This window comes from Molossus molossus, unplaced genomic scaffold (genome assembly GCF_014108415.1).
Source record: "Molossus molossus isolate mMolMol1 unplaced genomic scaffold, mMolMol1.p scaffold_m16_p_14, whole genome shotgun sequence".
Taxonomy (NCBI): domain Eukaryota; kingdom Metazoa; phylum Chordata; class Mammalia; order Chiroptera; family Molossidae; genus Molossus; species Molossus molossus.
In genome coordinates, this window is record NW_023425349.1 from 3,273,235 (window position 1) to 3,301,088 (window position 27,854).

General features: G+C 46.7%; 1 protein-coding gene across 8 annotated transcripts in view; it reads left to right on the forward strand.

The window, feature by feature from the left end:
• Positions 1–27,854, forward strand: part of TSC1 (TSC complex subunit 1) — a 51,560-nt gene that overhangs the window by 789 nt on the left and 22,917 nt on the right. For 6 of the 8 annotated variants that reach the window (XM_036260511.1, XM_036260516.1, XM_036260517.1 and 3 more), the window contains exons 2-8: positions 8,920–8,982; positions 17,986–18,171; positions 20,100–20,203; positions 21,390–21,542; positions 23,853–23,997; positions 25,682–25,836; positions 26,138–26,211. In XM_036260511.1, coding sequence (XP_036116404.1) covers positions 18,066–18,171; positions 20,100–20,203; positions 21,390–21,542; positions 23,853–23,997; positions 25,682–25,836; positions 26,138–26,211 — 737 coding nt within the window. In that variant the 5' untranslated portion in view covers positions 8,920–8,982; positions 17,986–18,065. Of the gene's footprint in view, positions 1–119; positions 338–8,919; positions 8,983–17,985; positions 18,172–20,099; positions 20,204–21,389; positions 21,543–23,852; positions 24,035–25,681; positions 25,837–26,137; positions 26,212–27,854 lie in introns of those variants that run through there. The other 2 variants (XM_036260514.1, XM_036260518.1) reach the window with 2 other exon arrangements.

The window sequence follows — 27,854 nt, forward strand, 5'->3', positions numbered from 1 at the left end:
TCAAAGCTCTTGCTTTGTGTCTCCTGGTCAGGAGTTGTGCTTGGTGCGTTTTGGATTGGGGGGAGGGTGTCTCGGAAGGGGGTGCGGTCCTCCTCGGAGAGACAGCTCACGTTTAGGGAGTACTCACTGTGGAAGTGCCCCGCCGTCATCTCCTTCGTCCTCGCGACAAAGGGAAGAGGAAGCCACTATCTACACCTCCATTTCCCAGATGACAAAACTGAGGCCCAGAGACATCAGGGTAACCTGCCCGAGGTCACCTCTAGTAGAATCTGAGCCAAGAACAGACCTCGGGTCTGACTGATTCCAAGACTGTGGACGGGTCGTTATTTATACCAACGTGAGTCTCTCTTTTATCAGTTATTTGATCAAAGCTGGCCTGTCATTCTAATTAAGTGGTTGGAATTAATCAGTTGGCCAAGGTTTGTGCACAAGTGCCTGTGTGTGTTTAATTTTGAAGAGGAGTGCTGTTGCTTGTGTGACTTAGCTTTTGTTTCGGATGGCAGTGTCGGGCATGTAAACATGCTCGTCTAGACTGGAAAGTGTTTGATATTTTTATAAAACTTGATGACTTGACTGCAGAAGGAAGTCCTGCTAAAACCCTTGTTGGATTTTTTTTTTTTTTTTAAATAGAAAGCATAGAAATAGCACTTAACTTTACATAGAGTATGCTGTAAAAGTACTAAAATAGAATAATATTCATCTGAGATACTTTGATTTATGATTTTGAGATCAACGTGGAGTCATCTGAATTCAAACACGCTGGCAAAGTGGAGCTGTAAATCTCAAGAAGCATTACAAAACCGGATCTTCTGGGAGCCCTTGATTTACTGAGCAACCACCTGTGATTCTTAAGTTGAACATTCCTGAGTAAACCTGGAGTATGCAAATGTGAAAACTGATTTAGGGTTGTGCAGGGAAATGTACCTTCAACAGTCATGCATCAGGGAAATGAGGCTCCTCAGAAACACTGAAACGATTCTTGCTATTGCCCTGGGGAGCTGCAGACTCTTCTTAACCACCTGATGTAAACTTAAGGGGTATTTATAGAAGATGTAAATGGAAAATATTGTCTTACTAAAGTTAATATCTTATCCAAAACACTCTCACTTCACGTGCCTGGAAGGATGATGATGTAAGCTTTCTTTGCTTCATGCATTTCCTGGTGTCATAAAGACTTGATGTGTTTCTAAATTCCTAGTTAGATTTCTAGAGAGCTACAAGCCTTCTTACTTTTTTGTGTTAAATTGGAGTGTCTCAAATCCTTTGACTCTATTGTACTCTTCCTCACTGGGTTAAGAGCAAAGACCTCTGATACTGCTACTGTTGTGTGGTGTAATACTATCTCTTCTGTGCATACCTGGTTTCATTTGTGAGATGAAACTAGACAGTCTTACTAGGACAGATCAAATATATACCTATGTGATATTTACAGAATAATAAAATTGCTGGAAATGAGATCTCTAACAGTGTTCATCAGAACCTCCATCACAGATGTCAGACCCCACATTAGGTAGACCTGCACATTCAGTCTTTGAGGACAACCTGGATGTATATATTGGGAAAAGGCAAAGATGTTGAGGATCAGAGGCTGAGAGGACCAGTGCCTGAAAGTTTCAATCTGGTGATTTTTTAAAATTTATAATTTATTGCACAGGAATTTAAAAAAATAGTTTCTATCTTCTGGTGTGTGTAGTGGGGTGAATTTGGGGCTCTTCATTATAGCCGACCTGGTCTTATAGCTCTTTTTCCAAAGTTTGTTAGGGTTCAGATATGTTCTTTTCTGGGATCCAGGGCCATAGTGGACTCAAATGAGAGTCTCCTGGAATTACTTGGACATTCTTGGGTGCAGATGAGCCAAATACAGTAACATAGCAACCATTTCCAGCTTTATAAAAGTCAAATCACTTTAGACTTGGAACAAGTCACTTCACCACCATTTCTTCATCTGTGAAGTAAGAGAGTTGAATTGTAAATTATAGTATTCCTAAATCTAAATTTCTGTGATTCAGGGTCCTCCTGGGACTTCAGTTAAACGTTCTGACTAAATTGATTGAATCAAAGTGTTCATGGCTTCATAGCATCTAAGCACTTTGGTGACTTTTAGCCAAACCTGTTGACTGGTGACCTGTTTATCTTTTTCCTTTATTTCACATTATTTTAAAAAGGTAATTTTCTTTAAATTTCTCATATTATAAATCTTTCTTTGAGAAATTAGTTTTATTTGTATTAGTTTTGCTTGTCATTTAAGTAGCTACAATCGTGAAAGAAAAGCATACTCAGCATTCAAACCTGTAGTTTTTTGCTTTATTTTATTTTATTTTTATCCTCACCTGAGGACTTTTTTTTTTTTTTGCATTTATCTTCAGATAGAGCAGGAGGGAGAGAAGGAGGAAGAGAGAGCGAGAGAGAAACATCGATGTGAGAGAGACACATCTACTGGCTGCCTGCCACTCGCACAACCCCCACTGGGGCTGGGGACAAACTTCAACTGAAGTACATGCCCTTAGCGGGAACTGAACCCAGGACTCTCTGGTCCGAGAGCCGACGCACTACCGCTGAGGCAAACTGGTCAGGGCGCTTTTTGCTTTAAACGTACATATTATAAGTATATGCTCAAACACTGAGTTTTTTCCTTCAGTGTTTAATATAATTTAGTTTGCATGAAATACTCATCCCCTCCCCCCATTTAAGTTGATTTGAAAGAGGTCTACCATCAGCAATTTTATGACTTACTTTTTAAGCCTGTAGTTATTAGAAATTAGTAATTTAGTATCTAATGTGTCTTAGTGGAGAACTAAACAATTGTATATATATATACACACACACACACACACACACACATATATATATACATACACACACACACACACACACACATATATATATTTTTTTCATTTGTTCATTCTCAGGACCTTGTTTATTTTTTCTTGTCCCTTCTGATGTGCAGTGCTAGCTTTCGTTCTGTATAGGGAAGTAGCAAAGGGCAACAATATTTGTAAAGGTTGAATGAATTCAGATTGTCATCTACTGAGTCAAGTGCCTTAAAAAACAAGGTTTGATACAAAACAAGGCATGGTAGTTACTGGCCTAGAACTCACAGGTCACTGTGTAAAGGTAATGGCAATAAGGACCATGAAGTATTTGAGTAACGAGGGACAAGTGTGTCCTTCTGTTGGTGATGGAAGACACAGTGGCGAGTGATAAGGAAGAACAAATGTAGTGACCTTAATGTCTGCAGTCATTAGCCTGCGCTGCTTTCGGTGGTTCACAGCACAGTAACAGACTCAAAATGTATCCATTTTAAGTTACACAGTGGTTTTAGCAATGTTTCAAATACAAGTTGTTGAATGGATGGACTGCTGAACCTCATGTATCCAGCAATAGGTTTTGTTCAGTAATAATATTGTTATAATAAAGTTTATATTTACTGAGTACTTATGAGCCAAACACTGTGCTGAGTATTTTATAGGTAAGATCCTATGAATTCTTAAGAGACAGGACAGGGAGATGAAGAAATTGAGGCCTAAAGTCACTTTTTTGGTTGCTGAGCTGGGATCTGAACCCTGTTGGTTGGATCCAGAGCCCCTAAATTTAATATTTCACTGTGTTAAACTGTCAGAACTGCTAACCTCATAAACTAACTTATAGATCAGTGGTTCTTAATCTTTTTTTGGGGTGGAGTGGAGGTCCGTTCTCCTCTGAAAATCCAGGGAAACTATGGACCACATATCCCTTCCTGTCCTATCACCACCAAAAGCAAGTTCATAGAGATGTAAAATATTGAGTATGGCTTCAGGAACTTCATAGACCCAGCTTGGAGCTCAGCCGATCATTCTAGATAGATTCTTGCTCTTAAAAATGGACTTGGGCTTTATTAAAAACAACCTATTTTTTTAAACCAATAGAGTAGGTAGGAGAGGCCCAACTCTTTTACTTATTTATTTTAAAAATACTTTTATTGATTTTAGAGAGAGAGGAAGGGAGAGGGAGAGAGAGAAACATCAATGTAAGAGATAACCACTGATAGGTTTCCTCCTGCACACACCCTGACTGGGGATCGAACCTGCAACCTGAGCATGTGCCCTGACTAGGAATCGAATCAGCAACCTTTTGGTGCATAAGAGGATGCTCAACCAGCTGAGCCACCCCAGCCAGGGTAAGGCCCAACTCTTTTATAGATGGGCCTGTGTACTATTTGTATTATAAATCATTTGTCAGACTTTTATACTGAAATATTCTTTATGCTTCATTGGAAATTCAGCTTTAGGTGCCTCATTTAAAAAAATCAGAAGTGGAAAAGTCAGCTATGTAACTTGCTAAATGCTTGTCAGGCATAGCTTTCAGTCTCTGCTGGTGCTTTTAGCACCTGGTAGAGTTCCTCTGGGTTTTCCCCCAAGGTTTATGCACTATTTTTTCCTTTTGAACCTTAAAGTGTGTGTGTGTAAAATGTTTCTCACCTTCATCCTTCTTTCTTCTTCCTGGACGAGTGGTTCTCAATCTTTATTGGGCATTAGAATCACCCCACCCCTAGAGTTTCTGGTTCAGGTCTGGGACAAGGCCCAAGAATTTGCAATTCTAACAAATTCCAGGTGATGCTGATGTTGCTGATGTGAGGACTACATATGAGAACCATTGTCCTGGACCCTATGCCTTTATTCCTGGATATTTCTGATTTAGTCCTATGAGCTTGAAGCCTAAAGAAATCTTAACCATTTGCCCAGATTTCTTTTAGGGGAGCTCAGTATAGTGACTTTTTGACACATACATGATATCTGTTTGGCCTGTATTTTCTAGTAAATAATTTTGTTCATGCTAATGCAAAACATAAGAAACATTATTTATAGAAGAACTATATCTTACCAAAATCAAGCTCTGTCTCTGCAGGCGACCTTTGAAATAGGACACGAGCTTCAGCAAGTTGTCCATCAAGCTCCCTGATGGCAAAATCTGAATGGAGAACCTGGAGCTCTCCTGCCCCAGCTTGTATGACCTTGAGAAGGACTACTGCTGAGACCATTTAAATCACATGTGACTACATGTTTTGGCAGGTCTTGCCATCAGCTGTTTTATTCACATACTAAGTAGTATTTCTTACTCCTTCTCTTTTCTTCTGTGCGCTGGTAGGAAGAGGGACTGGGAGCTGGTATCTTATGCCTTTTGGGTACTTGTGCTGGAGACAACTTTGTTCACTTGATAGAATATTACTCTAAGAATTCACCTCAGAGCTGAGCATGATAGTATAATAGTGTCTTATTAACAGACTATTATTATCTGTATTGCTAACATACTAACTGTACTATTCACATAACAGTGTGATATTTCTGCTTCACACCTACTGTATTTGATAATGAAATAGTCCATTTGTGCCTGAACCTGTATCTGAATTGTCTTTGAGTTTTTCCTAGTAAAAACCTGAATATAGAAACAAATGTAGTAAAGAGATGTTTGCCTTCGGTTATACCTGTTGTCGTGGTTTTTTACCACAGACAGGTGTGTTCAGAGTTACCTTAGGCGATGTGCTGTGCGGTTTCCTATTTTGTGTGATTGCAGCTCTGGGACTCCTAGAGGGTAGAAGGCCACACACAACACTGGCTTTCTAAAAGTCCGAATAGCAGCTGATGTTTTCAGATAAGATACTTTCTAAAGGCTTCGTGGGTGCCTGCCATGAGCGTTCATAACGGCATGCATCGCTCTTAGCCGTCTCTCAGCCCGCCATGTATCTTGCTGAGGGCAGAGGTCTGTGACGGACATGCACAGGTCCTGCTAATGACAGCGACACGTGGCAGGTGTGCTGGAGTTCATGCGTAATCCTAGGCGTATAAGCCATCGATCTGCAAACACCTAAAGTGTGAGAGCAAGGTGAACTGTGAAAACAAATTGACCTGCATTCCTTCCATGTAATCTCCAGACACTAAAGTGCGGAGCCCTCATCTTCCGCAAACCGCCCCTTATTTTATTCAGAAAGACTGCCTGTAGAAGTCTGTTACCACGTTGCCGCAGGAGAGAGCATCGCTCAGACTGGCGAAAGGGAAAGGCTAGGTCTAGGGCATTTTTCTTGGTCAGTTGGGTTTTTGAAACTAAGATGGACAGACCCTGTTACGCTCTGACAGGTGTTTTCATCCATACCCTTGGGGGTGTACACATCCTGACAAGGGTCTTCTCCATTCCTCACTTCTGATCAGGAAATTCACAGGTCACATCTCACTTTCCTGACCAGAAGATTCTACCCCGTAGTACCTCGATAGGGCAGGATTTAACTATAAGCTAGTAAGGGAATAAGCACTTAAAGCATCAGTACTGGCAGATAGTGTTGACGTGCCAGCATTACGGTGATGCTGGTGTATTGCCATCGCCTTTTTCCAGCGTAGTGATGAAGCCTTGGGGAGTCTTCACGTTGAGCATCACATCAGACATTCTGATTTCCTATGTCAGTGCCTTTTTCTAGGACAGGGATGTTGGCTGGGCAGGCTGCAAGAGCTCCGCTTGTATATATCCTAATTTTACCCTCACCTTAGATGCTGCTTTTCAGTAAAAGATCCAAGTGGGATAAATTGCAAGAAGTCTATATGACTCTCTGGACTAACAGCTGCTTTAAGGATTCTGAAGATTAGAGGCTCCTGTGTTTAATTCTGACTCTTGGTTTGGTTGAGTGACAGAGGTCGGGCAAGCACTCCCTGTCTGAAAGACCAGTCTGCCTCCCCGCACTGCAGACACGTCTGCACGGGCCACTGAGGACCACGGTGTTAGTGTGTGGAGTGTGCGCCATGAGGAAATAGAATCACCTTGTTGTCTGGGACAAGAGATCGTAACTGTTACAGAGTCACTCAGTCCCCTAGTTCGACTTTAACCAGGATGTATGTTGAAGGGTTCGTTTCCAGTCTTTGCTGTGCTTAGGGGACTTAGGTGTGTTGAGTGTATGAGGCTCAGCTCTTGTCCTCTGTAGTCAGCCCTGGAATGCCTACCAGAGAAGCTGGTGCAGCCGTTGCTCACAGAGCAGGGTTATTTGCTTCTTGTGTGGCAGGCACTGGACTAGGCCCTGGGTGTCCGTTGGTGGACTTGTCCTCGTGGAGCTTCCAGGCCCGTGACCAGTCTGCGCCTAAATACATTTTTTTATTTTATCCTCACTCGAGGACGTTTTTGCATTTCAGATAGAGCAGGAGGGAGAGAAGGGGGAAGGGAGAGAGAAAAACATCAATGTGAGAGAGACACATCGACTGGCTGCCATCCACACAACCCCATCCGGGGCCGGGGACAAACCGCAACCGAGGTACATGCCCTTAGTGGGAACCGAACCCGGGTCTCTCTGGTCCGCGGGCTGACGCTCTAACCGCTGAGCAAAATCGGCCAGGGCTGTGCCTAAATATATTTTGAAGCTAACTGGAATGTATGTATTTATACATACTCGTATTTGACATAGATGTTTAATGAGATAATGTGGATAGAAAGGGGGAAGAAAGTAGAGAAATGATAACTCTTTTTTTTTATCTTCACCTGAGGACATTTTTCTAGTTTTTGTTCAGGTAGAGTGGGAGGGGGAGAGAGGAAGAGAGAGAGAGAAACATCGATGTGAAAGGGACACATCGAGTGGCTGCCACCCGCACGACCAACCAGGGCCGGGGACAAACTGCAACCGAGGTACGTGCCCTTAGCGGGAACTGAACTCGGGTCTCTCGGGACCGCAGGCCAACGCTCCAATCGCTGAGCCAAACCGGCCAGGGCGAGAAATGATAGCTCTTTACAAATATTTTATGCTTGTCATGTAGAAGGATTAGATTAAGGTTGTGTTGTTTTGAAGGCAGAATTCAGCTTTGCACATTTAAGAATGTTTTAACTCCTAGTCATTCCATCAACAAGTATAGTAAATCCTCACTTAACATTGTTGTTAGATTCTGCTACTTCAAGCAAAATACCATGTAGTGTAAGTGTTGTTATTACAGGCTAATTGATAGAAACAAGTTGAGCTCTATGATGCTGAAGCAGTAAGACGTCCTTCGAGAACCTGCTGCAGCCAGCACGGTGGTAGCTGCTGGGACACAGTGTGGAACAATCTGCTCTCTTCTCTGGATGTGACTTCAGTCCAGTGAGGGAGACATGGTCAGGAACTAATTACACAAGTGATGCAGAGAAATCCAGCTGTTAAGAGTCCACAATGGGGCCTGACCCAGTCTGGGACTTGGGAATGGAGGGAAGTGAAGGCTTCTCTGACGCATGTATGTTTAAGCTGAGATTTAAAGGGTGAAGACTTAGCTGGGCTGGGTGTGGGGGAGCAGGTCCTGAAATGGGGGTGAGAGTGGCTTGGCTGAGAGGCTAGTGGGGCCAGGTCCTGGAGTGGGGAGGTGGTGGGTGCTAAGTTGATGCTGGCCCACGGAGGGCCTGGTACTGCTCCCCCTTGGGGCTGCCTCCTGGGGCTCCCAGGGGTAGCACTCTGTGCCACACACTGTGCTGAGGCAATGGGACGTGTCACCTCCAGTCCCCACACGGCCTTGTGAGGAAAGGCCCATCCTCTTCTCGCTTCACAGATGCGGTAGCTTAAGGTTAGACCTCAGAGGCTTAGGAGAAAGAGCCAGAAGTTCCTCAGCCGAGTGGAGCTGGGTTTCAGCTCGGAACCCTCGGCTTCTAGAGCCCGTCCTGACCATTCACCTACTGCCCATCAGTACAAGCTCTAACACACGGGTAACACAGGCAGAGGTTACAAGTTCCGCGCAGTATGAGGCCTTCACACCAGCTGGTCAGAAATGTGGACAGGGAGAGGCAGGTGCGCCCAGGGATTGTAGTGTTCCTCCCTCAGAGAGTGGACGGCCACCTGTCAGGGCCGGAGTAGGAAGGAGGCGGGAGCAGGTGAACCCTGCACTCCCTCTGGTTTCATCGGGCTCGCCGCACGGTAAGATTATTGTGTCCATGTTTGTGTTTTTCCTCCAGTGACCATGAAAGGCGCCAGGTTGACAGCACTGGAAACTGAATTACCAATTGTCCCCAGAACAGGTAAGGTATCGACTAGTCCACCGGTTGGGGGGACAGAAGGGAATGGATCATCTAGTTCGTGGTTGTACTAGTGCGTGGATGTTTCTTTGCACACCGGATTTAACATTTATGGCTTTAGCTGCTTGCTAGGAACTGGACCGTCTGTGGCATGAAGTAATTGGTCAAGTTACTGATGATGTTTGATTGCTTATTCAGTGCCAGGCACTGTTACATCATTACTTTTCTCTTCACAGCACACGTTTGGTGTGACCCCTTTTTACAGACGAAGACTGTACATTTGTCACCTAATTTCCCTAAGACCGTATGGCCAGCACTTGGTGGACCCATGACTCAAGTCAGTTCTAACAGCCAAGTGTGGTTTTCCTCACGAAATTCAATTGAAACCTGTGTTGGACCAAGTCATTTCATGAGAGCAGAGGTTCTCTCCAGGCTATGCCTCAGATGTGCACGTGGGTCTGGAAACGGAAATGTGGTGTGAAGAGTGTGCCACCCCTCACCTGCTCTGCAGTGGGGCCTGGGCTGCAGGAGTGTGTAGCTCGGGGGGTGCTGTGCATCCTGGCAGCCAGTCAGCATCGCATCCTAACGTGGCTTCTGTGGGTGGTTTTCGTTAGTTTGGGGTGAATTATCTGCTGCAGTGGGTTCTAGGAGCTGAAGGACTCTGAGTCCCAGGATGCATCCTTCATAAATGTCAGGCGCTGGCATTTCTGTGGAGATGAGCTTAGTCTCAGTGAGCTGGCTCATCACTGAGCTGTAAGTTGGAGTTGACCAGGTGTTTGGTCCGCTGTACCGGGATCAACCCTGTGACCCTTTGGTCCGAGGGCTGATGCTCTAACTGCTGAGCCAGACCAAGAAGGGCTAGTCTGCTGTCTGTATTTTTATTTTATCTTTTAAAATATGTTTTTATTGATTTTTTAGAGAGAGACATAGAAACATCGATTGGCTGCCTCCTCCATGCCCCCTACTGGGAATCAAACCCGCAACCCGGGCATGTGCTTTGACCAGGAATCAAATCTGGACCTCTCAGTCCATGGGACGCACTCAGTCCACTGAGTCACACCAGCCGGGCTAGTCTGCTGTCTTAATACACAGACAGCTAATGGGATTCATTTACTGGCTTGCAAGTGGCCATTTATGATACTCTGTCACTGTCTGCCTCATCTTTTTTTTTTTTTATCCTCACCCGAGGACATTTTTCCATTTTTTTTGTTCAGATAGAGTGGGAGGGAGAGAGAGGAAGACAGAGAGAAGCATCGACGTGAAAGGGACACATCGAGTGGCTGCCACCCCCACGACCAACCAGGGCCGGGGACAAACTGCAACCGAGGTACGTGCCCTTAGCGGGAACCGAACCCGGGTCTCTCTGGACCGCAGGCCGACGCTCTAACTGCTGAGCCAAACCGGCCAGGGCTGCCTCATCTTACATCGTAGGAATTGTGAAACAGGTAGGGATTTTTGTCTTAAAGATAGATGTTTGCCCTGGCCGGTTTGGCTCAGCAGTTAGAGCGTTGGCCTGCGGTCCAGAGAGACCGGGGTTCGGTTCCCGCTAAGGGCACGTACCTCGGTTGCAGTTTGTCCCCGGCCCTGGTTGGTCGTGGGGGTGGCAGCCACTCGATGTGTCCCTTTCACGTCGATGCTTCTCTCGCTCTCTCTTTCTCTCCTACTCTATCTGAATAAAATGTGGAAAAATGTCCTCGGGTGAGGATTAAAAAAAAAAAAGAAAAAAAAAGATAGATGTTTGTTCACAAACAGGGACTCAGTGTGGATTGTAGATTGTCTCATAATGCGGAAGCATCATCCTCTCAAGTAGGGGAGGCTAAGTTTGTCTTTTCATTTTCAATTTTTTTTAATGTGGTTAATACTGTCCCTTTTTTAATCTTCACCCAAAGATGTGTTTTTTAAAATTGATTTTTAGAGAGAGAGAGAAACATGGATTGGTTGCCTCCTGTGCGCACCCCGACCAGAGGTTGAACGTGCATCCTGGGTATGTGCTCTGACTGGGAGTCGGACCTGCCACCCTCTGGTGCACAGGACGACGCTCCACCCAGCCGAGCCACCTGGCCAGGGCAGCACTGTCCCTGTTTCAGAAATCCACTGAACATGAATTCAAACAGTCAGGTGTTCATGTCATTGAGATCCAAGCTGAGCATCACATCACAGATCTTAAGTTTTATTAAACATTTTTCTATTACCACAATTGTATTATGTTTTAGTAGCCAGGTTTTTATTTCTAAATTTTTCTTAATTTTTTAGAGAGAGAGAGAAAGAGACATCAATGTGAGAGAGAGACATCAGTGTGAGAGAGAAACATTGATTGGTTGCCTCCCACATGTACCCCAATTGAGGATCACATCCGTAACCTGGGTATGTGCCCTGACTGGGAATTGAACCTGCCACCTTTTGATACTTGGGACAGTGGTCCAACCAGCTGAGCCACGGTGGCCAGGGCAGTAGCCAGATTTTTAAAGTTTGAAATTTTAATACAGGAAAAATACTTTGTCAGCACTATTAGCTGCTAGGTTGCACCTGTGGTCGCTGGTGCACGTGTGTGATAGTGATTGCTGGTGTGCCTGGGATGGTGGTCGCTGGTGCACTGTGTGATGGTGGTTGCTGGTGCACTTGGGTGATGATGGTCGCTGGTGCACCTGGGTGATGGTGGTCGCTGGTGCACCTGGGATAGTGGTAGCTGGTGCACGTGTGCATTGGTGGTCGCTGGTGCACTGTATGATAGTGGTCGCTGTTGCATCTGGGATGGTGGTCACCGGTGCACGTGTGCGATGGTGGTCGCCCGTGCACTGTGTGATGGTGGTCGCCCGTGCACTGTGTGATGGTGGTCGCCGGTGCACGTGTGCGATGGTGGTCGCCCATGCACTGTGTGATGGTGGTCGCCGGTGCACGTGTGCGATGGTGGTCGCCAGTGCACGTGTGCGATGGTGGTCGCCTGTGCACTGTGTGATGGTGGTCGCCGGTGCATGTGTGCGATGGTGGTCGCCTGTGCACTGTGTGATGGTGGTCGCTGGTGCACGTGTGCGATGGTGGTCGCTGGTGCATGTGTGCGATGGTGGTCACTGGTGCACGTGTGATAGTGGTCGCTGGTGCACGTGTGTGATACTGGACATTCACCTTCAGCTGCCACAGTTAGTCCTGTCACTAATCTTCTGGACAGGGCTGATTTAATTCAGGAGAGTTTCTGGTAGGTTGTGTTCCAGAGGTAAGCCGAGTCTGGACGTCATAACTTGGGCAATGGCTGATTCTTCATCTTTAGCTGCTGCAGATTGTTGGCTGTCCATATAGGTCATTTTGACAAGCTTTTTGTTTACATTTTTAGCCTTCATAGACACAAAACTTCAATAAATTGTCTATGTAAAGTGTTTTTGTAAGTGAGTACAAAATGTGTTTGATTATTTCATTTTTTTAAACGTTTTCTTCTTTTTTTTAAAATTCTCACTTGAGGACATTTTCCCATTGATTTTTAAGGGAGGGAGAGAGAGAGAGAGAGAAAGAGAAACAAGCATTGATGTGAAAGAGACATGTCAGTTGGCTGCCTTCCGCATGACCCTGATGGGCTGGAGATCAAACCTGCAACCCAGGTACGTGCCCTTGATCAGGAATTGAGCTGGTGACCCCTCAGTCCACTGGACTGATGCTCTAACTACTGAGCGAAACCGGACAAGGCTCGTCCTACTCTACATTCTTCATGTTTGGCTCGAGGACTGTTTGCTGCGGGTTCTGCTGTGTGTGGTTTTAAATTTTTTCATGACTTAAAAATGGAGGTGACAGGTAGACATTTTGTTTTTGATTCATTTTCACATGACATGAAGTAGTCCCAAATATGACTTTTTCATGAAAGACTACAAACTGAATGTAGTTCTTAAGGTTATTTTGTTCTGTAATAAAGGCTTAAAAGAAAAATGCTTTAAAGGAAAATATAGTTTCTGTCATTTAGCCAGGTGTTACTAAAATTTTTGTAAATATTTGGCTCAAAGAATAATTATTGTTATTTATAGTTATCTAACTAAATATACCCTATTAACATTTATATAATTAGTTAATATATTTAACTATTTGGAAGTTCTTGTTTTTGAACATAAAGGTCACGTCATTGACTGCAGCTTTCGTTTTTATAAGTATACTTTTATACTTAAACTGACAGAATTCCAACCTATAAAATACAAAACTTGCATGGTATGTCTAGAATGTTTTACCTTTGTCTGAAGGTGATCGTGCAGATGTTCACAGTGATTCTGACGCACGCATCGTCCACTTTGATGACATCTGGTGGATTAGATATATGGTGACAACATGAGCATACAGTTGTCGATCTCTCTCACACACTCACATTCACTCGATGCCACCAAGGGAGGCAGCTGACGGTTCAACTTTCACACCTTCTAAAGACCGGGGCTGAAGCCAGGTACCAGGTTTTGGCCAAGTGTCCAGACTGAGACCTGAAAGCCAGTTGGCCATGCGAGGGTGTGGGGGAAGAGCGCTCCAGGGCGGAGGGGACAGTGAGTGCAGAGGCACTGAGCAAGCACCAGCTTTCCTGGGTTTCAAGGGCAGGGACCAGAGCAGAGAAATGAAGCTGCGGAGTGGTGTGGAATGAAGGCAGGGGGAGGTGGGGACTTCATCAGTGGCTGAGCATGGGGACCCTTAGAGGCCACTCATGAGTTTGGCTCTTATTAGCTCCATGGGAAGCCATTGCATGATTTTATTTCATTTCACGTATTTATTTTTTTAATCCTCACCCGAGGATAATTTTTCCTTTTATCTTCAGATAGAGTTGGAGGGGGAGAGAGAGAGAGAGACACATCCACTGGCTACCTCCCATATGACCTGACCTGGCCTGGGGACGAACCGCAACTGATGTACATGCCTTTGACCGGAATTGAACCCATGACTTTGGTCCGTGGGCCAACACTCTAACCACTGAGCAAAACTGGCCAGGGCCCATTGCATGATTTTATTTTATTTTATTATTTTTTTTAATCCTCATCCGAGGACATATTTCCATTTTTTGTACAGACAGAGTGGGAGGGAGAGAGAGGAAGAGAGAGAGAGGGAAACATCGACGTGAAAGGGACACATCGAGTGGCTGCCACCCGCACGACCAACCAGGGCCGGGGACAAACTGCAACTGAGGTACGCGCCCTTAGCGGGAACCGAACCCTGGTCTCTCCGGACCGCAGGCGGACGCTCTAACCGCTGAGCCAAACTGGCCAGGGCCCATTGCATGATTTTAAACGGGAGTGATAGATTCTGATTTCCGTCTTTGAGTTTCTGTTTGGTGGCAGATGAGTTTAGGGGAGCGGGAATGCAAGCAGGAAGGTGATGAGGGAGTCCGCTGTTCCCTTGTCTCCAAGGTGATGACGGGGCTTGGACTGGGCCACAGCAGAGGGTCAGTGAAGTCAGTGTGTTTGCTGATGGGTTAGATGTGAGGGTAAGAGTGGTGGAAGCAACAAGGATCCTTCACTGTCACCTAGATGTTTGCTCTAGGCTGATGGTCTTGCCTTTTACTGAGACCAGAAGACTGCCCGAGTGACAAGGTTTGGGGTGGGTGGTGGGTGTTGAAAGTCGTAGCTCCTCAGTATAAATAGCAGAGTCTATAACACGGTGCGGTGGCCTGCAGCCACTAAAGACAACCTGAAAGTAGCTGAAATGTTGCTTTGGCATGTAGATACAGACATGTGTTAACCCAGATGTTGACTTCTGGCTTCTCCTATCTCCTCTGTTTTCTGTACTTGGTTCTTTCCGAGATGGAGAGAGACTTGCACGGCAGTAAGCGGGTGTTCCATGTGCTGTGATCTGACCTTGTGTGTCCGTGCCAGCAGCTCTTCTGTGGGCTCTAAAGTGTGCTTAGCACGTGTGCATCTCACCCAGCACCCCCAAGTCCAGCTCGAGCTGGTCCCGCCCCCCGTGCACCCACTGACCTGTGGCCAGTTCTCTGCGCACACGGAGTTCCTCACTGCGCTTTCTAAGGCTGCCTGCCCCGGCAGCCCCTGCACTGAGGCCCCCGGGAGGGTTTGAAGGTATTTTAGAAGGAGAGATGTTTTAATCATGGGACTCATTCCAAAAACTTACAGTTTAACTCTCATGAGGGCTTTTTAGAATATCAGAAATCCTTGAACTTGGGTCACTTAAGTGAAGAATCTCACATAAAGCCCAATATTTATATTTTTTTCTGGGAATTAGAAAACATGGTTCTGAAGTAGAATTTTAGAACCAAAGAGAAAAGCTTGCTGCCAAAAATGTTCTAATGTGTTTCAGCCAAAACCTTATTTTTGCCTTCTGTAAGCATTTGGAAAGAGTAGGCTTCAGAAACCAGACTTTTGTGCCTGAATTATATTTACAAACTGAAAAACAAGTTGGATAGTCCAAGCTGGTCAGCCCTCACTGGATGGTCGCCATCTTTGTTTAGATCTGAGCTCCTGTCAACTGTGCCGTGGGCCTGCATTTGGGGGATCAGCCCTGACAGGGCCGTCTTCTCAATGCACGAAAGACAGCATCTCACGGGACAGAGCTGACAACTTTGTTGGAACAATACTGCACTTATGGACAAAATACTTTAAATCTGAGGATTGTTTGTGATTTACCTGAAGTAGAAATGAACTTGGGGCTGGGAAGGTTGATGTGCTCTTTTTTTTTTTTTTTTTATCCTCACCCGAGGATATTTTTCCATTTTTTGTACAGATAGAATGGGAGGGAAAGAGAGGAAGAGAGAGAGAGAAACATCGACGTGAAGGGACACATCGAGTGGCTGCCACCCGCACGACCAACCAGGGCCGGGGACAAACTGCAACCGAAGTACGTGCCCTTAGCGGGAACCGAACCCGGGTCTCTCCAGACCGCAGGCCGATGCTCTAACCGCTGAGCCAAACTGGCCAGGGCGGTTGATGTGCTCTTAAAAAGTCATCTCAAAAGTGGTGTCCCAAAGATATTTACTAGTGTTCTTCCTGATAATGTACAGCGCCGCTCAGTGGGTATTTATTTGGGCCGGGTACTGTGCTCAGGTGTATGACATACATCATCTCCTTTAATCCTCCCAAAGAATAAGCCCCGGCAGGCTGGGGTTACCTTCCCTCATTACTGATTTAATCCAGCTCACAGTGACATTTCTCTTTTCAGCTTGGAATTCTTTTACGATAAAATCTTACCAGTTGTAAGATTTCTGAGCCTTTTCAAAATTACTTCCTTTGTGATTTACCTGTAAGATTTATATTTATAGGTGTGACTCAGCAACTTAACTACTTCATGATTTGCTATCAAAAATGCATTTAGACATTGAAAAAAATAGTATGTTTTCATTGATTTTTTTTTTTTTAGAGAGGAAGGGAGAGAGAGAGAGAAACATCAATATGAGGGAGCAATGTCAGTTGGCTGCTTCCTGTATGGCCCCCGTTGGGGATCAAGCCCAAAACCTGGGCATGTGCCCTTACCGGGAATCGAACCAGGACCTCCCACTCCATGGGACGACACTCAATCCACTGAGCCACACTGGCCAGGTGCCTTTAGACATTTTAATTGATTTCTCTAGCTAATGAACTTCGGATGTACCAAGAGCCAAATCAGTGAACATTGCCAGGTCATAATTAAACATGAGCATAGATAGTAGTAGTTAATACTCGCCAGTGTTCAGGGTTATTGCTACTTTAAATTTGGCCCTTGCAGGAGAAGTTTAACTCTTTGGCTTGGTGTTTCTCAAACAGTTTTATGTACCATCCACAAAAGAATCACCTGAGTGCTTATTAAAATGTAGATTCCCGAGCCCAAAATTCAGTCTGGAATGGACCCAGGAAATTGCATTTCTAACAGGCATCCTGAGTAATTTTGATATACATTAAAGCTGGATAACTTCTACTTTAGCTTATTCAAAGAAAAGGCAAATAGAAAATAAGAGTATATTTTAATATGGCTGCAAATGACATATATATTTATATTCATTGGTCTGGGAACTTGGCCAGCTGTGTTTTGCTTTACTATGTGACCTTGGTAGACTCATTCACCTTTCTTGAGTATCCATATTCTCACTGTACAATAAGGATAATAGCTGCTCACCTCGCAGAGTGGCTGTGGGGGGTCAAAGCTACACACTAGCTTACTGTCACGTTCAAGGGCTCGGGGCTTTGGAGTCTGGCAGATCTGGGCTCAGCTTTCAGTCCTTCCCTGGTTTGGTCTCTCGCTGGCTTTGTGACCCCAAGCTAATGGCCTGACCCCTGTCCCTATAAAAACGGGGACCAAGGAGCTGATCACACGCTACTAGGAAAGGAGCATGTTCGTTGGTGTTTGGAAAAGGTGTGCAGTGCCTGTCTGACATGTGGTAGCGGATATTACTTGTTTTTGAAAACAGAGCTTTAGTGACTAAGTGGGGAGAAATCATAACTGTGTGCGTAGCCACGCTTGGCAGGTGAGCTGCTTTTCTGTACGTGAAGATGACGCAACTGCTCCACTGCCGTAAGGACTGGGTTTTGAAGGTGAAGTTTGCCCCGATGCCCCTTCCATGTAACCAATGGCATGAGGAGTGTACACTCCAAAGAGAGAAATGACCCCTGGTTCGAACTAGTACTGACCTCAGGGACTTGTGACCTAGCCAGCTGTACTAACTTGTAGACATTGAAGCAGTTGTCAAGAAGAAATATTATGCTTCTAGTTCTTTTTCTGCAAATAGTCCAGCTACTTTTTAGGTCAGTGGTTTGAAAAATAAACATAATCTTAGCTAGAATCCAAGGCAGAATCAGAAGTAGACATAACTTCGATTTGGATATTTTATGAAGTTGCAGTGACGATCGGTCTGAACGTTGTCGGCTTTCGGTTTCTCTCTGATTGTTGCATCTGTAGAACTCCTCTTCGAAAACTTGTCATAGGTAGAATTACACACCCTCAATGCTGTCATCAACAAAGTTCTGGACACATTTCACGGCACTGGACACGTGCGCTGCTTTGTCTTGTAGGTAGTTCTTTTGTGGGGAAAAACGAGACCATTTGGTCACACTGTCGTCTTCCTTTTCTCAGCCTGGTAGTGGCACCAATGAAGAGCCTTCAGAGTCTTTAATGAACGTCCTGGACCCGGCACAGCACATCCGTGTAAGAAAATGGCCCAACAAGCCAATATTGGGGAGCTGCTCCCCATGCTGGACTCCCCCGTGCTGAGTGTGCGTGAGGACGTCACAGCTGTCTTGAAAGAGAACCTCAATTCTGGTGAGCAAGATCATGTTCTTTTCTGCTCATCCTGCCAATCGGCAGAGATTGACCAAGGGGTGACCAGAATCCCGCGGGTAAATTGTGGTTTCATCTTCTCGAGAGTCTTTAAAACCACCAACAAAGAGCGTATGTTGGCGGTGTCATTCTGTGTGTGTTTTCAGCTTTCTTTTTGAATCCTCACCTGAGGATATTTTTCCATTTATCTTCAGACAGAGTGGGAGGGAGGAAGGGAGGGGGAGAGAGAGAGAGAGAGCGAGTGAAAGAGAAACATGGATATGAGAGAGACGTATCGATTGGTTGCCTCCTGTATGACCCCAACCAGGGCCAGGGACCAAACCGCAACCGAGGTATGTGCCCTTGACCAGAATCAAACCTGCAGCTCTTTGGTCCACGGGCCAACACTCTAATTGTTGAGCCAAACCCTCCAGGGCATGTTTCAGCTTTAAACTGCAGAGTATTCAAATATGCACATAGACGTAGATGTAAGGACCCCAGAGTGAGCCCCATGGACCCAGTGCCCAGGTTCCGCCATTCTTATTTCAGCTGAGCTTCGCTGACTCTCCCCACCCAAGGGTTTTTTTGTTTTGTTTTTTATCCTCACCCAAGGACATTTTTCGATATTTTGTTCAGATAGAGTGGGAGGGAGAGAGGGAGAGAGAGAGAGAAACATCAATATGAAAGGGACACATTGAGTGGTTGTCACCCACACGACCCAACCAGGGCTGGGGACAAACTGCAACCAAGGTACATGCCCTTAGCAGGAACTGAACCCGGGTCTCTCTGGACTGCAGGCTGATGCTCTAACTGCTGAGCCAAACCAGCCAGGGCCCACCCAAGCGTTTTAAAGCAAATCCCAGATATGACACTTCATCTGTATATCATATATGTTATTTAAAAAACATTTTTTTTCTTTATTGATATGAGAGAGAGAGAGAGAGAGAGGAAGGGAGAGGGGGAGAGAGAGAAATATCGATGAGAGAAAACATTGACTGGCCTCCTCGTGCATGCCCCCCACTGGGGATCAGGCCCACAACCTGGGCATGTGCCCTGACTGGGAATCGAATTGGCGACCTCTTGGTGCAGGGTCAGTGCTCAACCACTGAGCCACACCAGTCAGGCTCATATATGTTATGTTTTTAATCCTCACCTGAGGACATTTTTTTTTGCATTTATCTTCAGATAGAGCGGGAGGGAGAGAGGGAGAAAGAGGGAGAGAGAAACATCGATGTGAGAGAGACACATCAAGTGGCTGCCACCCACACGACCCCAACCGGGGCCGGGGACAGACTGCAACCGAGGTATGTGCCCTTAGCGGGAACCGAACCTGGGACTCTCTGGTCCATGGGCTGACGCTCTAACCCCTGAGCCAAACCGACCAGGGCCATATATGTTATTTTTAATATGAGAACTGCTTAACCTTTTTTTTAATTGGAGGAAAACAATTTGAACAGTACCCATTTTGCTTTCCAGGTTGGTAAAAATCAAATATTGATTATAGAGATGGACATTGTTAGCAGGAGAATAAATTGGTGTTCAGCCTTTTTGCAGTATCTGTCATCAGTTTAAAAACATGTACCATTTGCTCACTTACAAGAATCTGTATTTCATTATAGCCTTGAATAAATACAGTGAAAGATTACTTTCACATAGTCTGAATTGTTAACAATAGACATAGATTATTTTTGTAAATAAAAAGTAATAAAAAAGATAGCATTTTATATACTCATATGGATATGGAGGCAGACAAACTTGGTGCTGTCTCACTGTCGACCCTAAATCATTGGACGGAGGCAGAACTGGGATTCCTCCTGTGACTTTGGGTAGTGTATGGAGAAATATCCGGATTTTGTGGCAGCCAGCTATCTGGGGTGCATTTCGAATGTTAAAGGAAATAACTGTGGGAGACTGCCCCCTTCTTTGTTTAGACCGCGGTCCGATGCTTGTGAACACCTTGGTGGATTATTACCTGGAAACCAGTTCTCAGCAAGTGTTGCACATCCTGACCACCTTGCAAGAGCCACACGATAAGGTAACTGCTGGGGTGCAGCGGGGAGCCTGGGCGATGTCGTCACATGCGGTGTGCTGGCTTCTCCGCACCCCTGTGGGGCAGGCTGCACAGCTCACTCCGCAGCTCCTGCCGCCACGGAGGCCCTCGTGATAGGTTATCACCCCATGTAAAATCATCTGCAGGACCAGGAAAGTTTACAAAATGAAACAAATTTGACAGGTCTTTTAAGATATTGCTTTCCAAAGAAATCCTGGAATCCCCAAACTACAACTGTACAGTGCCAATTCGATCCATAAAGTACCCCTTTTAAAACCCTTGCTTTGAGTAGGATTTTTCGACTTCTGGTCGATCTGGGGAAATTGTAAGTGCAGTCACTAATGGGGCTTATGGATGAGTCCTGTTCCCAACACTCGGGAGATTCCTTAGGTTTTGCTTTGCTTTATTTTCATTGGTCGGTAGCTAACAGAGCACGGTAAGGCAGACTTTGGGCCATCTTGAGTTCATATGCTGGTGACTTTACCAGAATTTGAAGGCCTTGCCATTGTCTGCCTTTTATTTTTTTATTTTAATTTAATTTAATTTAATTTTTTTGTGTGGTGCGTGCCCCTAGCGGGAACCGAACCCGGGACTCTATGGTCCGCAGGCCGACGCTCAACCACTGAGCCAAACTGGCCAGGGCCATTGTCTGCCTTTTAGTATGTTGTTTTATTTTTCACTCCTGGCTGAATTGCACCTTCTGCTAGTACCTGATTATATTCGGGGCCAAACCATGTGGCTGGACTACTGTAGCAGGGAGAGTGCTTCCAGCAGGGCCCCTCACAGCTCCAACAGCCTGCTGCCGGCTGGGGGCCCGTGGCTAGGGGAAGAAGTGGCCTGTTTGTACTTTGAAAAGAGGGCCTATGGGGAGTGTCCTCCAGCCCCCCTACCTCCTGCGTGCTGTGGGGATCCTTCTTCAGAAGTGCGGACTGCTTGTCCTCTCTCAGGCCAGATGCAACAGTGTTTTGTTTGCCAACATGGTTTAAAACTTGATTTCTTCACCTGCGTGACCCTTGCTCTACATCAAGGGAAGCCTTGGGGGTCTGGAGCCCATCACTGCTGCCTTTGTGTGAACCTCATACATTCCCCCGAGGGTTTCCCGTGGTTCCCTTGACCGCCCTCCGCCCCCAGCCTTATTGAGATAGATGTCCCTGTTCTTTCACATTCTTAGCACCTCTTGGACAAAATGAATGAATATGTAGGCAAAGCCGCCTCTCGGTTACCCACCCTCTCGTTGCTGGGGCACGTCATCCGGCTGCAGCCGCCCTGGAAGCATAAGCTCTCTCAAGCACCTCTTCTGCCTTCTCTGCTAAAATGTCTCAAGGTAGGATGTTGGTGAGGATTCGGATGAAATGCTCTGTGCATGTCATTTCTGAAATGTTGAGTAACTTCAAGCAAGCAAGCAAGCTAGACTTGAACTTGGAGAGTTTGAAAACTCCGAGGCACTGGGTTTTGCACTGAGTGCGGAGTTGGGACCAAGTCCATTCTCAGCGCGTCACCGACTGCCCAGCAAATAGAGTAATGTTTTGGTCAGGTTAGTTCAACATTATTTATTCTAAGCCTCTTTGATTTCATCCTTGGCTGGCCTTCCCTCAGTTCAAAATATGCTGGTTTGTCTTTGGGAAACCCCCATTCCTAGATTCCTCTCCGACTAGCGGAGTACGGGCTCATGTCTGCTCATGGCTCCAATCAAGGGGCCTGCTGAGTTGCATCCTCCTTTTTTGCACTAACTTTAGTTTTTATACACGGAGATTGAACCCTAAATAGAACCTTATGGTTTGAGTGTTGATGGGCTTACTGAGCTACTCAGGGCTCTTTGCTTGGTTCTAGCTCCCGGGCTGTTTCCGATGTGCAGAGTGAGAAGATGTGGGTGTGCAGTGCTTGCACCTCCCGGAGACGTGGAAGTCCCGGCAGCACTTGTTGCTGCTGGCACAGCCCCGGGTGCGCCCCGTGCGCACCCTGCACAGGGGACTTTGTCTGCCAGCAGGGGAACTGCTGCTCTGTGACCCCTAGAGGCGGGTCTCAAGTTGTCGCATTGATAGGGGTCATAGAAACATGCATGTAGAAACTATTTTAACAACTTACTGTTTTTAAAATCCTTACCCAAGGATATATTTTTATTGATTTTTAGAGAAAGGGGTAGGGAGAAGGAGAAGAGAGAGAAACATTGATTGGTTGTCTCTCGTGTACGTCCTGATGGGGGATTGAACCCACAGTCTAACTTTGTGCCCTGACCAGGAATCAAGCCTATAACCTTTTGGTGTACGGGTTACACTACAACCAACTGAGCCACCAGGCCAGAGCAACGACTTAATTTTTTAAGCTACTAAATTGATGAGGATACAACCCAGTTTTAAGGCACACCATTTAGTTCAGATTGCAGAACTGCCTACCTTTTCCAAAAAGATAAGCCTTGAAAATTACTTCTGGGCTGTTACCCACGCCTTCAGCTAGAAGGTGGTAAAACTAGGGTTAATCCTTTTCACTGGAGCCCATCATGCATTCTCTTGCTAACAGTCTCTGTACTTATTACTAGAGAGCTGCTGTAACGAAAGGCACAGCACTGATGTGAAAACGAAGGATGTTCAAAACTTGATTTCCAGACTGATAGATTCCTTTTTAAGTAGGAATAATGAATGTCTTAACCTCCGTGGGAGTCTTTTGATTACCATCTTGTTTCTTAAATCTGAATTCCAGTTACCTGGCAGACAGCCATGATCTGATCTCAGGCCAGGTGAGCTGCTGTTGCAGTCTAGGCAATTCATTGTCCATTGAGTGTCAAGTGTCATCATTCGCCTGAAGTGCTGTGACTCGATATTTAGGTTGTCGACAGGTCAGAGGTCACCATGCTGCCTTTTATTAGCTGATTTCTTTTTTTTTTTTATTCAGAGTGGGAGGGAGAGAGAAGAGAGATGTTTCTCTAGAGAGAAACATCGATGTGAAAGGGACACATTGAGTGGCTGCCACCTGCACGACCCAACCAGGGCCAGGGACAAACTGCAACCGAGGTACATGCCCTTAGTGGGAACCGAACCCGGGTCTCTCCGGACCGCAGGCCGATGCTCTAACCGCTGAGCCAAACCGGCCAGGGCTTATTGGCTGATTTCTAAATACTGGGAAGGTGAGCCATGAAGTAGACTTGTTAGTGCTGAACTAATTTTTTTAAAGTTAGAATTCTGTTGTAATCCTTTGAAAAGCAGTGTATTATCAAAGTGTAGTGCTTTTTCAAATTGACTATAAAAAATAAATATTTTAGGATTTGGTTGCCTGAACAAAAACAGCAGTGTTTCTTTGTTCGATTAAAAAGCAGCTTCTCCTGCTTCCTCCGAGTGCTGTAGGTGGGGCGTCCTCGGCTTCAGGACTTGGTCGCCAGGCCCTGCTTAAGCTCCTCTCCCAGGGCCCATCTCCAAGCACATCGAGTGGTCCTTGCAGACTCCTGCAGTTGAGCTGGTCCTCAGAAGTTTTGCTGTGGAGTCTTGCAGTGCTGTTCCTCCAAAACCCTTAGGAACCTAGGGACAGGGACAGGGAGATGAGTCTGTGAACCTCTCATTTGAGACCCGTTGGTATTCAGAACCTCATCGTGCTCTGTGCTGCATCTGACAGGTATTTCTTCTTGCTCGACTTTCCTTCGCAGGTGGACACTGATGTCATCGTCCTCACAACAGGCGTCTTAGTGTTGATAACCATGCTACCAATGATTCCACAGTCAGGGAAACAGCACCTTCATGATTTCTTTGATATTTTTGGCCGTCTTTCATCGTGGTGCCTCAAGAAACCAGGTAAAGATCTCCTATCGTACCTGTCGTACCCTACCAGGTGGGTGTTTTTATTATTGATTAGCAGGTCATGAGCTGTAAGGGGAGGACATGTAGACTTTTGTGGCTGAATTGGGTGTTGTCAGTAGCTAGGTGAGGAACTAGCGTGGGTGCGTCCACTGTAGGCAGGAACGAGAGGCACGGCTGTTGAGATACCTTTCTTCTCAGAGAAATGGGGTGGCAGGAGGTAGAGCTTCCTGACTTTCGGTGAACTGAAAGCAACGTTGGCCTCTGCAGAGTGGGCCAGGACTGAGCTTATGGAACATTCTCGCCGTAGTCCGCGGGTCTGTTGTGACGGAGCACATGCCCCTGGCCCTGAGAAGCTGCTGTCTGTGGGAGGAGGGAGAACGCAGCGTGTCCTGACGCCCAGTCTCGTGTCAGACGCTGTGACTTGGTTACGCCTCGGAAGGGAGCACAGCTCTGTCAGAGTGATCCCGAAGCTGCAAGGGTGTAGAGTCGAGTCGGAATCCCAGCGTGAGATGTTTGTGCGGAAAGGGTGAAGTGTGCACCTGGGAGGCAGACCCTGCGGCTCCGAGCACGGCCGTGATGCGGTGTTCTAGTCGGCCCTCTGGGGCAGGGTGGTCTTCCGTTCTCTGGGGGCGCTTTCTGTGCACAGTGGACTTGGCTGTTTCCTCGGGTCCAGCAAGGCTAGATTAACTGGGTTTTCTTTCTTCCACTCTCAGCTCTTTTCATTTTATATTAAAAAAGTTTTTTTTCTTTATTGATTTTAGAGAGGGAAGAAAGGAAAGGGAGAAAGAGAAATATTGATGAAAGAGAATATTGTTGGCTGCCTCCTGCATGTCCCCCCACTGGGGATTTGGTTTACGACCTGGGCAGGTGCCCCGACTGGGAATCAAATTTGTAACCTCACAGTGCATGGGTCGATGCTCAACCACTGAGCCACACTGGCCAGGCTCTTTTTATTTATTTTTAAATATAAGAGAAAGAAACATTGATGTGAGAGAGAAACATTGATCAGCTGCCTTCTGCATGCCCCCCACTGGGGATCGAGCCTGCAACCTGGGCATGTGACCTGCCTAGGAATCGAACTGGGATCTCAGTCCATGGGATGATGCTCAATCCACTGAGCCACACCGCCAGGTGTCTCAGCTCTTTATAAAGCTAATTTCAGGATAATCACTTTCTCACTCTGTAGTTACACATTTGCATCGCTAAGACTACATACTGATTTTTAAAGGTTCTCACACATTTGTTCACAAATATTTAAATCTTGTTGTGCACCAAGCACAGTGCAAGGCACGAAGAGCACAGAAGTGAGTGGGACAGTTCTGTTCTCAGAAGCCTGTGCTGAGCAGGGCAGTGGACAGGATGATGGGAGACGTCAGGGACAGCGACTGGCATTGTGAAGCGGTGCAGGGCGGTGAGAATGTCTGGGCAGAGCTTAGCTCAGTAGGAGCCGGGGGTCACTCTGAGAGTGCGGAGTGTGTCCGAAGGCCCTCGGGGCCGCTGATGGATTTCCGCAGGGGTGTCTGGTGTGCTCACAAGTGCGTTGGAGAAAACCATCCTCACTGTGGGTCAAGATGGGGATGTCCAGAAGCAAGGGGTCCCGCGGGCAGCTTCGGGTTCGTGACTGGCGCACATCAGTCTGTGTTTGGCTGATCGTCTCCCGTTGACGGTTCCTTTTCAGGCCACGTGGCAGAAGTGTACCTTGTCCATCTCCACACCAGTGTCTACGCTCTCTTCCATCGCCTCTATGGGATGTACCCTTGCAACTTTGTCTCCTTTCTGCGCTCCCACTACAGCATGAAGGAGAACCTGGAGACCTTCGAGGAAGTGGTCAAGGTAAACGAGCACCGTGTAGACAGGCAGCATCTACAGCTGTCCTAGTAAACGGTAGGCGGGAATCCTGAAAAGAGATTCTGCCTCCCCCAACCCAGCGCTCCCCTCCCGGGCCCAGGCAACCACTGGACTGCTTCTTGCCTTCATAGGCTTGCCTGCCCTGCCCCTTTACACAGTCATCGCTTTGTAGCGTGTTCAGGGGTCATCTGTGTTGTAGCGTGTATTATTCATTCTTTTTTGCCAAGTAATATTCTGCTGTGTGGAGATATAGAAGTTAAGCCCTTTACTTGTCAAACCCCTCTAGCCAATGATGGAGCATGTACGGATTCACCCAGAACTAGTGACCGGATCCAAGGACCATGAACTGGACCCTCGGAGGTATGGAAACACACTAGTGACGTATTTCCCAGAGCACTGGAGAGGCTGAAGGTGGGACCTAGGAGTCATCCCTCTTGAGGAGTTGTTGGGGAATAGAGGTTCTGCTAATAGTCGGTCCCTTTGCAGGACTTGAACAGTGAAAACTTCCGATGAGTCTGAAACATGTTCCTGAGTGACAGAGAATAGATAGTTCATTTATATATTTATGTATTTATTTACTTATATATTTCTAAAATATATTTTCATTGATTTTAGAGGGAGAGGAAGGGTGAGGGAGAAAGAGAAGCATTGATATGAAAGAGAAACATCGATTGGTTGCCTCCTGTATGTGCCCCGACTGGGAATTGAACTGGCAGTCTTTTTGGCGCTCAACCAACCGAGCCACACCAGCCAGGGCTCGCTAGCTCATTGGGCAGAGTGGAGGCGGCTGCAGTGCAGATCCCTGCCCTTAGAGCCCCCAAGGGCTTCCAGCTCTGTGGGACCAGCGAGTGGGGAAGGGCATGGCTGAAGACAGGTGGACTGTGGAAAATCTGGAGATCCAGTCTGGACAAACTGGGTCCCTTTCTTCTGCTTCGCCGGGTGACTACCATCCTCCTTGGAGCCCACCTGCAAGGCTCCTGATTGGAGGATACCAGGCGTGGTGGGGGTTGTAGCTGAATCAGGACTGAAAGAGGCTCGGCTCCCTCCTCCTGCTTCTCTCCGGCTGGTAGCCAGGCTCACGCCCCCCAGGCGGGCGGCGCCAGTCCCAGTCAGCATGAAGCAGCCCACTGAGATCTCTGTGGAGAAGCGTAGAAAATGTGTGTGCAGAGCTAAACGGTAACATGCAGACCTGCGTGGCTGCCACCCTGCTTGACACACGGAACTGTCCCTCCTCAGTTGCAGCCATCCTTCTTGTTCCCTGTCCCACCTCAGAGACAACCACTCTTCTTGTTTTTGTGTTAACCATTCTCTTTCTTTTCTTATAGTGTTGCCATATATCTCATTTCATTTGAAAACTAATGGGAGGCAAAGCCTGGTTCAGGAAAACATAGTCTTGTCACTGTCAAATAAGGGTCCCAGAAGACGAGAGCAAGAACCGTGTCAGAGTGGTGGTCCGGCTTTTCCTTCCTTGAGAGTTTACAGGAGGCCCTCTGGGAAGGTCACTGGGCAAGGTCATGAGGGAGTCCTGGGAAAGGCGAGGCTGACCCTGGTCAGAGCAGCTGGCGAGGTCTAGAGTGAGGGCCAGGAGCTGGGCGTGCTGCCGAGGATCACAGAGGAAGGAGAGCGCTCGCAGGAGCAGGTCAGAGCAGAGTCCTGTGGGATGGAGTGGAGGTCCTCAGCCGATCCAGGCCGAGAAGGGCGAAGGAGCTTCAGTGTGTACTCAGGACACGCTGAGTACAGACGAGTGCTCTAGGAAGGAAGGGGTCACCGAGATTCTCTGTCCCTCAGTTCAGAACAGTATCGTGCCAGCCGGCCCCCAGCGAAGGCCTGCGCCACGCCCGTCTCGTGGCATGTCCGCTCTGATCTGCACGGGTCGTCTTCTGTGCCTCGCACAGAGCTGTCCCCTTGCTCGCCGGGGGCTCCCTGCGCTGCTCTCCGTGGCACGGCCTCCGTTTCATGTATCTCGTGTCTTCTTTCTTGGTTCTCTCTTGTTTTCATGGAGT